Raw genomic sequence first — 11,380 nt, 5'->3', positions numbered from 1 at the left:
GAGGACATGAGGAGAGGACATGAGAGGAGAGGATAGGACATAAGAAGAGAGGACATAAGAGGAGAGAACATGAGAGGAGAGGACATAAGAGGAGAGGAGAGGCCATGAGACAAGAGGACATAAGAGGAGAGGAGAGGACATGAGAGGAGAGGACATGATAGGAGAGGACATGAGAGGAGAGGACATGAGAGGAGAGGAGAGGACATGAGAGGAGAGGACATCTTAGGAGAGGACATGAGAGGACATGAGAGGAGAGGAGAGGACATAATAGAAAAGGAGAGGACATGAGAGGAGGAACATAAGAGGAGAGGACATAAGAAGAGAGGAGAGGACATGATTGGAGAGGAGAGGACATAATAGAAGAGGAGAGGACATGAGAGGAGAGGAGAGAACATGATTGGAGAGGAGAGGACATGAGAGGAGGAACATAAGAGGAGAGGACATAAGAGGAGAGGAGAGGACATGAGAGGAGAGGACATGATTGGAGAGTACATAAGAGAAGAGGACATAAGAGGAGAGGAGAGGACATGAGAGGAGGGACATAAGAGGAGAGGACATAAGAGGAGAGGACATAAGAGGAGAGGAGAGGACATGAGAGGAGAGGAGAAGACATGAGAGGAGAGGAGAAGACATGAGAGGAGAGGAGAGGACATGATTGGAGAGGACATAAGAGGAGAGGAGAGGACATGAGAGGAGGGACATAAGAGGAGAGGAGAGGACATGACTGAAGGGACATGAGAGGAGGGACATAAGAGGAGAGGACAGGACATGACTGGTGGGACATGAGAGGAGGGACATAAGAGGAGAGGAGAGGACATGATTGGAGAGGAGAGGACATAATAGAAGAGGAGAGGACATGAGAGGAGGGACATAAGAGGAGAGGACATAAGAGGAGAGGAGAGGACATGAATGGAGAGGAGAGGACATAATAGAAGAGGAGAGGACATGAGAGGAGAGGAGAGGACATAAGAGGAGGGACATAAGAGGAGAGGACATAAGAGGAGAGGACATAAGAGGAGAGGACATAAGAGGAGAGGACATAAGAGGAGAGGAGAGGACATGAGAGGAGGAATATAAGAGGAGAGGACATAAGAGGAGAGGAGAGTACATGAGAGGAGAGGACATAAGAGGAGAGGACATAAGAGGAGAGGAGAGGACATGAGAGGAGAGGAGAAGACATGAGAGTAGAGGAAAGGACATGATTGGGGAGTAGAGGACATGAGAGGAGGGACATAAGAGGAGAGGACATAAGAGGAGAGGAGAGGACATGAGAGGAAGGATATAGGAGGAGAGGACATAAGAGGAGAGGGGAGGACATGAGAGGAGGGACATAAGAGGAGAGGACATAAGGGGAGAGGAGAGGAGAAGACATGAGAGGAGAGGAGAGGACATGATTGGAGAGGACATAAGAGGAGAGGAGAGGACATGAGAGGAGGACATAAGAGGAGAGGAGAGGACATACATGAGAGGAGGACATAAGAGGAGAGGAGGGACATGATTGGAGAGGAGAGGACATAATAGAAGAGGAGAGGACATAAGAGGAGAGGAAAGGACATGAGAGGAGAGGAGAGGACATGACATAAGAGGAGAGGACATAAGAGGAGAGGAGAGGACATGAGAGGAGGGAGAAGACATGACATAAGAGGACATAAGAGGAGAGGACATGAGAGGAGGGACATGAGAGGAGAGGACATGAGAGGAGGGAGAGGACATGATTGGAGAGGACATGAAGAGGAGAGAATGGAGAGGACATGAGAGAGAGGGACATGAAGAGGAGAGGGACATAAGAGAGGAGAGGACAGAGGACATGAGAGGAGGGACATAAGAGGAAAGGACATAAGAGGAGAGGAGAGGACATGAGAGGAGAAGACATGGAGGAGAGGAGACATGATTGGAGAGGACATAAGATGAGAGGACAGAGGAGGGAGGAGAGGACATAAGAGGAGAGGAGAGGAGAGGACATGATTGGAGAGGAGAGGACATAATAGAAGAGGAGAGGACATGAGAGGAGGGACATAAGAGGAGAGGACATAAGAGGAGAGGAGAGGACATGAGAGGAGGGACATAAGAGGAGAGGACATAAGAGGAGAGGAGAGGACATGAGAGGAGGAATATAAGAGGAGAGGACATAAGAGGAGAGGAGAGTACATGAGAGGAGAGGACATAAGAGGAGAGGACATAAGAGGAGAGGAGAGGACATGAGAGAGAGGACATGAGAGGAGGAAAGGACATGATTGGGGAGTAGAGGACATGAAAGGAGGGACATAAGAGGAGAGGACATAAGAGGAGAGGAGAGGACATGAGAGGAAGGATATAGGAGGAGAGGACATAAGAGGAGAGGGGAGGACATGAGAGGAGGGACATAAGAGGAGAGGACATAAGGGGAGAGGAGAGGAGAAGACATGAGAGGAGAGGAGAGGACATGATTGGAGAGGACATAAGAGGAGAGGAGAGGACATGAGAGGAGGGACATAAGAGGAGAGGAGAGGACATGACAGGAGGGACATGAGAGGAGGGACATAAGAGGAGAGGAGAGGACATGATTGGAGAGAGAGGACATAATAGAAGAGGAGAGGACATAAGAGGAGAGGAAAGGACATGAGAGGAGAGAGGACATAAGAGGAGAGGACATAAGAGGAGAGGAGAGGACATGAGAGGAGAGAAGACATGAGAGGAGGACATGATTGGAGAGGAGAGGAGAGGACATGAGAGGAGGGACATGAGAGGAGAGGACATAAGAGGAGAGGACATGAGAGGAGAGGAGAGGACATGATTGGACATAATAGAAGAGGAGAGGACATAAGAGGAGAGGAAAGGACATGAATGGAGAGGAGAGGCCATAAGAGGAGAGGACATGAGAGGAGAAGACATGAGAGGAGAGGAGAGGACATGATTGGAGAGGACATAAGATGAGAGGACATGAGAGGAGGGACATAAGAGGAGAGGAGAGGACATGACAGGAGGGACATGAGAGGAGGGACATAAGAGGAGAGGAGAGGACATGATTGGAGAGGAGGACATAAAGAGGAGAGGACATGAGAGGAGGGACATAAGAGGAGACATAAGAGGAGAGGAGAGGACATGAGAGGAGGGACATAAGAGGAGAGGAGAGGACATGACATGAGAGGAGGGACATAAGAGGAGAGGAGAGGACATGATTGGAGAGGAGAGGACATAATAGAAGAGGAGAGGACATAAGAGGAGAGGAAAGGACATGAGAGGAGAGGAGAGGACATGAGAGGAGAGGAGAGGACATAAGAGGAGAGGACATAAGAGGAGAGGAGAGGACATGAGAGGAGCGGAGAAGACATGAGAGGAGAGGACATGATTGGAGAGGACATGAGAGGAGAGGACATGAGAGGAGGGACATGAGAGGAGAGGACATAAGGGGAGAGGAGAGGAGAAGACATGAGAGGAGAGGAGAGGACATGATTGGAGAGGAGAGGACATAATAGAAGAGGAGAGGACATAAGAGGAGAGGAAAGGACATGAATGGAGGGAGAGGCCATAAGAGGAGAGGACATGAGAGGAGAAGACATGAGAGGAGAGGAGAGGACATGATTGGAGGACATAAGATGAGAGGACATGAGAGGAGGGACATAAGAGGAGAGGAGAGGACATGACAGGAGGGACATGAGAGGAGGGACATAAGAGGAGAGGAGAGGACATGATTGGAGAAGAGAGGACATAATAGAAGAGGAGGGACATGAGAGGAGGGACATAAGAGGAGAGGACATAAGAGGAGAGGAGAGGACATGAGAGGAGGGACATAAGAGGAGAGGACATAAGAGGAGAGGACATGAGAGGAGAGGAGAGGACATGATTGGAGAGGACATAAGAGGAGAGGAGAGGACATGAGAGGAGGGACATAAGAGGAGAGGAGAGGACATGACAGGAGAGACATGAGAGGAGGGACATAAGAGGAGAGGAGAGGACATGATTGGAGAGGAGAGGACATAATAGAAGAGGAGAGGACATAAGAGGAGAGGAAAGGACATGAATGGAGAGGAGAGGCCATAAGAGGAGAGGACATGAGAGGAGGGACATAAGAGGAAAGGACATAAGAGGAGAGGAGAGGACATGAGAGGAGAGGAGAAGACATGAGAGGAGAGGAGAGGACATGATTGGAGAGGACATAAGAGGAGAGGACATGAGAGGAGGGACATAAGAGGAGAGGAGAGGACATGACAGGAGAGACATGAGAGGAGGGACATAAGAGGAGAGGAGAGGACATGATTGGAGAGGAGAGGACATACTAGAAGAGGAGAGGACATGAGAGGAGGGACATAAGAGGAGAGGACATAAGAGGAGAGGAGAGGACATGAGAGGAGGGACATAAGAGGAGAGGACATAAGAGGAGAGGACATAAGAGGAGAGAAGAGGACATGAGAAGAGGGACATAAGAAGAGAGGACATAAGAGGAGAGGACATGAGAGGAGAGGAGAAGACATGAGAGGAGAGGAGAGGACATGATTGGAGAGGACATAAGAGGAGAGTAGAGGACATGAGAGGAGGGACATAAGAGGAGAGGAGAGGACATGAGAGGAGGGACATGAGAGGAGGGACATAAGAGGAGAGGACATAAGAGGAGAGGAGAGGACATGAGAGGAGAGGACATGAGAGGAGAGGACATAAGAGGAGAGGAGAGGACATAAGAGGAGAGGAGAGGACATGAGAGGAGAGGACATGAGAGGAGAGGACATAAGAGGAGAGGAGAGGGCATGAGAGGAGAGGACATGAGAGGAGAGGACATGAGACGAGAGGAGAGGACATAATAAAAGAGGAGAGGACATGAGAGGAGAGGGCATGATTGGAGAGGACATAAGAGGAGAGGACATGAGAGGAGGGACATAAGAGGAGAGGAGAGGACATGAGAGGAGAGGAGAAGACATGAGAGGAGAGGACATAATAGAAGAGGAGAGGACATGATAGGAGAGGACATGAGAGGAGAGGACATAATAGGAGAGGAGAGGACATGAGAGGAGAGGAGAAGACATGAGAGGAGAGCAGGGGAGAGGACATGATTGGAGATGGTTTGGGTTGGGTAGGGCTGGGCAGTGTAAGAGGAAGCCAGACTGTGCCAGATGATTCACTCCTCATATTCAAACTACTTTTTGACAGGTGTATGAAGTCGAGCATACAGCCATGCAATCTCCATAGACAAAAATTGGCAATAGAATGGCCAATAGAATTTCTGCTCTGCTAGAACTACCCCAGTCAACTGTAAGTGCTGTTATTGTGATGTGGAAATGTATTGGTGCAACAACGGCTCAGCCACGAAGTGGTCGGCCTCAGAAGCTCACAGAACGGGACCACCGAGTGCTGAAGCGTGTAGTGTGTTAGAATCATCTTTCCTCGGTTCCACAACTCACTATCGAGTTCCAAAATGCCTCTGGAAGCAACGTCAGCATAATAACCCGAATGTTCCAACTGTAAATAGTTCCATCTGTAAAGTTTGGTGGAGGAATAATGGCCTGGGGTTGTTTTTAATGGTTCGGGCACGGCCCCTTAGTTCCAGTGAAGGGAAATCTTAATGCTACAGTATACAGTAAAATCAACAGTAGCTCATTTCACAATGGACGTTACGTTTCAAAATAAAACTGCCGTTTGTTTTATAGTTGGTCAGTTATGACTTTATTGTGTATGACTTTATTGTGTGTGTGTGTGTGTGTGTGTGTGTGTGTGTGTGTGTGTGTGTGTGTGTGTGTGTGTGTGTGTGTGTGTGTGTGTGTGTGTGTGTGTGTGTGTGTGTGTGTGTGTGTGCGTGCGTGTGTGTGTGTGTGTGTGTGTGTGCACATGCCAGCGTTGCATTGTTCTGGTGTATTATTGGGTGATTGAGTTTATTACCTTCAAAGAGCTGAGCGTATTGGGGGAATCCTGCCGCTCGTAGCCAATCACACGCCTCCTTCGCCTCGAGTTCTGAAACAGAACAAGAAAACATTTCTTGTCATCCAGACTAACAACAATAAACATTATGTCCAACACGGAGTGGTGGGTAGGGGGTATTCACTGTTTCACCGAAAAATTGAACTTTTGTGTTTTATCAATTATGGGAAGAAAATCCATCCATTTGTCCAAATGTTTTTTGTCAACAACAACAAAAATACAGCCTGTCAAATGCCTTTATGACGACTATAAGCAACCAGCGGCACTCACCATGGAAGGCTGTTCTCTTGGAAGAACAAAAAACAGAAACAGAGTTGAGATTGAAACCATAAAGCTGTTAGATAGTATGTAAGCTAAGTATTTCACGGTACTGAATGTAACAATAAAAGTTGAACTTGAACTAAGGCGATGGATAGTTGGTCCCTCAGGTAGACCGACACAAAACCTTGTGACTATCTGAGGTCTGGTCTCTAAGCTTCTAACTCTTCCAGGTTGGATTTGAGCTCTATAACCTGACCACAGAGCTCTGGGAGGGGTGAAAGAAGTCAGGATGCACTGCTGGACAGCAGAGGGATCAGCACAGGAAGACATGGGATATGTATTTCTAGAACTGCACCTTTAAAAGTCATATCTATCATTTTTATCGTCTCAACACTGCATTTTTGTTGTGTGTATTTTTTATCTGAGTTTTACAAAAGATTAGAATTCTCAAAACAGAAGAAATCTACAAATCATGCTAAATATAGATATCATAGCAAAGCAAGGCCAGCAGATCAAACTGTCCTGGACTGACAGTCTTATGTTCACTTAGATACACCATACAAAAGTATGTGGACACCCCTTCAAATTAGTAGGTTCGGCTTTTTCAGCCACACCCGTTGATGACAGGTATATAAAATGGAGCACACAGCCATGCAATCTCCATAAAAGATGACCTTACTGAAGAGCTCAGTGACTTTCCATCTGGCACCGTCATAGGATGCTTCCTTTCCAACAAGTCAGTTGGTCAGATTTCTGCCCTACTAGAGCTGTCCCAGTCAACTGTAAGTGCTGTTATTGTGAAGTCGAAATGTATTGGACCAACAATGGCTCAGCCACAAAGTGGTCGGCCACACAAGCTCACAACCGGACCGCCGAGTTCTGAAGCGCGTAGCGGGTAAAAATCATCTGTCCTCAGTTGCAACACTCTGAGTTCCAAACTGCCTCTGGTAGCAACATCAGCACAAGACCTGTTCATTGGGAGCTTCATGAAATGGGTTTCCATGGCCGAGCAGCTGCATACAAGCCTAAGAACACCATAAGCAATGCCAAGTGTTGGCTGGGGTGGTGTAAAACCCACCACTATTGGACTCTGGACCAGTGAAAAGGCGTTCTCTGGAGTGATGAATCACGCTTCACCATCTGGCAGTCCAACGAACTAATCTGGGTTTGGTGTATGCCAGGAGAACGGTTGGTGCAGGAGGAATAATGGTCTGAGGCTGTTTTTCAAGGGAAATATTAACGTTACAGCATACAATGATATTCTAAATGATTTTGTGCTTCCAACTTGGTGACAACAGTTTGGGGAAGGCCCTTTCCTGTTTCAGTATGACAATGCCCCCAACTTCACGAAGCGAGGTCCATACACAATGGTTTGTTGAGATCGGTGCGGGAGAACTGGCCTGCACAGACTCCATCAAACATGTTTGGAAATAATTTGAACGCCGACTGCGAGCCAGGCCTAATCGCCCAACATCAGTGCCCAACCTCACTTATGCACTAATGTGGCTGAATTGGAAGAAAGTCCCCGCAACAATGTTCCAACATCTAGTGGAATGCCTTCTCAAAAGAGTGGAGGCTGTTATAGCAGCAAAGGGGGGAGCAAATCCATATTAATGCCCGTGATTTTGGAATGAGATGTTCAACGAGCAGTTGTCCACATACTTTTGATCATGTAGTGTATATGGTGGTCAGCACTATAATCAAAGGGACTGGGGCTGCAACACAACATGAATTTAAGTGTCCAGGCAGCCTCCTGACTGAGCAGCTGTCCTGTCCTAACCCTAACCCTGTCCCCTACAGGTGACCCCAAGCAGTGACCCCTGTGGTGGGGTCATGACCTGACCATGCTGACACCTGAGGGGTGACATCCCCTCTCTGGTTCCGAGCTCCTGACCCACATGAAAGGAAGCAGACAGACCTCTCTCGTCTAACTAACAGAACAGACCCCTCTCCCTCCTCTCTCACTCTCACTTACTCCTGTCACTTCTCTCTCAGTCTCACTCCTCTATCACTCCTCAACTTACACACCAGACCCCTCTCACTCCTCTCACTTCTCAGCCAAAACACCACTCTCACTACAAAATCAATAGGTTACTAGAAGATGATCTAGTAAAATTAAAAACACTTTCCCTTTATTTTCCATGTACTATGAACAAAAATATTAACAACTACCCGAGCCTGGCACTACAGACATAGACAGTCCAGATGTTATATGTTGTAGAACCTGTCCTCCTATTCCAATATGATCCCAACTCCACAGTGAAGCTGCTACAATAGTCTTGTGCAAGTGAAGCAGTATACTCCAGGTACGTTGGTGTGTAGACTGACTAGACCACAGCTAGTGTTATTAATATCATTGTTGATCAACACAATGGGAACATCCCTCAGCCCATATCCATCGACAGTCACCTATACAATACGTCTGGTGTAGATAAAGAGGACAGAGGACCACTCCACTCCAACATTTACATTTACATTTAAGTCATTTAGCAGACGCTCTTATCCAGAGCGACTTACAAATTGGTGCATTCACCTTATGACATCCAGTGGAACAGCCACTTTACAATAGTGCATCTAAATCTTTTAAGGGGGGTGAGAAGGATTACTTTATCCTATCCTAGGTATTCCTTAAAGAGGTGGGGTTTCAGGTGTCTCCGGAAGGTGGTGATTGACTCCGCTGTCCTGGCGTCGTGAGGGAGTTTGATACTCCAAACAAGTATCACAGCATGTTTTGTTTTTTTTACCCTTATTTTACCAGGTAAGTTGACTGAGTACATGTTCTCATTTACAACAACAACCTGGGGAATAGTTACAGAGAGAGGGGGGGATAAATCAGGCAATTGTAAACTGGGGATGATTAGGTGGCCATGATGGAACAGTATGAAGACCAGATTGGGAATTTAGCCAGGACACCAGGGTCCCAAGTGCCATGGGATCTTTAGTGACCACAGAGAGTCAGGGCACCTGTTTAACGTCCCATCCAAAAGACAGAACCCTACACAGGACAATGTCCCCAATCACTGCCATGGGGTATTGGGATATTTAAATGTTTTTAGACCAGAGGAAAAGGTGCCTCCTACTGGCCCTCCAACACCACTTCCAGCAGCATCTGCTCTCCCATCCAGGGCCTGACCAGGACCAACCCTGCTTAGCATCAGAAGCAAGCCTGCAGTGGGATGCAGGGTGGTATGTCTGTTCCCGCACCTGTCTGTGTCTGACGCTCTGTGACGCACTAGTTGATTATCACAGTTCATCCCACCTGGGTCTCCATACAGAACTGTCTATGACAGAGATAACCTTCCACTGAAACTTAATCTGTCCTGTCTGTAACACACCTTTCTCCAACCCCCGCTCTGTGGCTATACCCCAGGTCATCTTAGGTTTCATTACATACAGTCGAGAAGAACTACTGAATATAATATCAGCGTCAACTCACCATCAGTACGACCAAGAATATGTTTTTCGCGACGCGGATCCTGTGTTCTGCCTTTCAAACAGGACAGCGGAATGGATCCCATGATGGGACCCCAAAAAACGACTCCGAAAAAGAGGGAAACGAGGCGGTCTCCTGGTCAGACTCCGGAGACGGGCACACCGTGCACCACTCCCTAGCATTCTTCTTGCCAATGTCCAGTATTTTTTTTCACAAGCATTTCGCTACACTCGCATTAACATCTGCTAACCATGTGTATGTGACAAATAAAATTTGATTTGATTTGATGTATACTATACCCCACTCCTCTCTCAAACACAGAGACCATTTGCTTTGTGACTCACCTGTGTTGTGACTAACCTGTGTTATTACAGCGCTGTGTCTACATGTCAATGACTAGTGACTTTGGTCCACAGACCGACAGGTCAGACCACCAACTGAATAAATATTAACAGTTCCCAGAGGGAGAGTGTGTGTACCAAATGTCACCCTATTCACTACCATCCTGCAATCTAAGCTTGATGCCCTCAATCTCACACAAATTATCAATTAACCTACCAGGTACCACCCCAAAGCCGTAAACACGGGCACCCTCATAGATATCATCCTAACCAACTTGCCCTCTAAATACACCTCTGCTGTTTTCAACCAAGATCTCAGCGATCACTGCCTCATTGCCTGCATCCGTAATGGGTCAGCGGTCAAGCGACCTCCACTCATCACTGTCAAACGCTCCCTAAAACACTTCAGCGAACAGGCCTTTCTAATCGACCTGGCCCAGGTATCCTGAAAGGATATTGACCTCATCCTGTCAGTAGAGGATGCCTGTTTTTTTTAAACGCCTTCCTCACCATCTTAAATAAGCATGCCCCATTCAAGAAATTTAGAACCAGGAGCAGATATAGCCCTTGGTTCTCTCCAGACCTGACTGCCCTTAACCAACACAAAAACAGCCTATGGCGTTCTGCATTAGCATCGAACAGCCCCTGTGATATGCAACTTTTCAGGGAAGTTAGAAACCAATATACACAGGCAGTTATAATAGCCAAGGCTAGCTTTTTCAGGCAGAAATCTGCTTCCTGCAACACAGACTCAAAAATGTTCTGGGACACTGTAAAGTCCACGGAGAATAAGAACACCTCCTTCCAGCTGCCCACTGCACTGAGGATAGGAAACTCTGTCACCACCGATAAACCGAGAATTTCAATAAGCATTTTTCTACAGCTGGCCATGCTTTCCACCTGGCTACCCCTACCCCGGTCAACAGCACTGTACCCCCCACAGAAACTCGCCCAAGCCTTCCCCATTTCTCCTTCTCCCAAATCCAGTCAGCTGATGTTCTGAAAGAGCTGCAAAACCTGGACCCCTACAAATCAGCCAGGCTAGACAATCTGGACCCTTTCTTTCTAAAATTATCTGCCAAAATTGTTGCCACCCCTATTAATAGCCTGTTCAACCTCTCTTTCGTGTCATCTGAGATTCCCAAAGATTGGAAAGCAGCTGCGGTCATCCCCCTCTTCAAAGTGGGGGACACTCTTGACCCAAAATGCTACAGACCTATATCTATCCTACCATGCCTTTCTAAGGTCTTCGAAAGCCAAGTCAACAAACAGATTACCGACCATTTCGAATCTCACCGCACCTTCTCCGCTATGCAATCTGGTTTCAGCTCATGGGTGCACCTCAGCCATGCTCAAGGTCCTAAACGATATCTTAACCGCCATTGATAAGAGACAATACTGTGCAGCCGTATTCATCGACCTGGCCAAGGCTTTCGACTCTGTCAATCACCACATCCTC

The 11,380-nt window shown here is 47.5% G+C and overlaps 1 protein-coding gene across 19 annotated transcripts in view; it reads right to left on the bottom strand.

The window, feature by feature from the left end:
* The window catches only part of LOC118376901 (stAR-related lipid transfer protein 13-like), a 134,949-nt gene that overhangs the window by 28,134 nt on the left and 95,435 nt on the right, over nt 1–11,380 (bottom strand). For all 19 annotated transcript variants that reach the window (XM_052521994.1, XM_052522003.1, XM_052522004.1 and 16 more), the window contains one exon: nt 5,848–5,919. In XM_052521994.1, coding sequence (XP_052377954.1) covers nt 5,848–5,919 — 72 coding nt within the window. The remainder of the gene's footprint in view (nt 1–5,847; nt 5,920–11,380) is intronic.

The sequence above is a fragment of the Oncorhynchus keta genome, chromosome 1, assembly GCF_023373465.1.
Source record: "Oncorhynchus keta strain PuntledgeMale-10-30-2019 chromosome 1, Oket_V2, whole genome shotgun sequence".
Classification (NCBI taxonomy): Eukaryota; Metazoa; Chordata; class Actinopteri; order Salmoniformes; family Salmonidae; genus Oncorhynchus; species Oncorhynchus keta.
The sequence above is the reverse complement of the archived record's forward strand: the minus strand, read 5'-3'. Positions and strand labels throughout refer to the sequence as shown.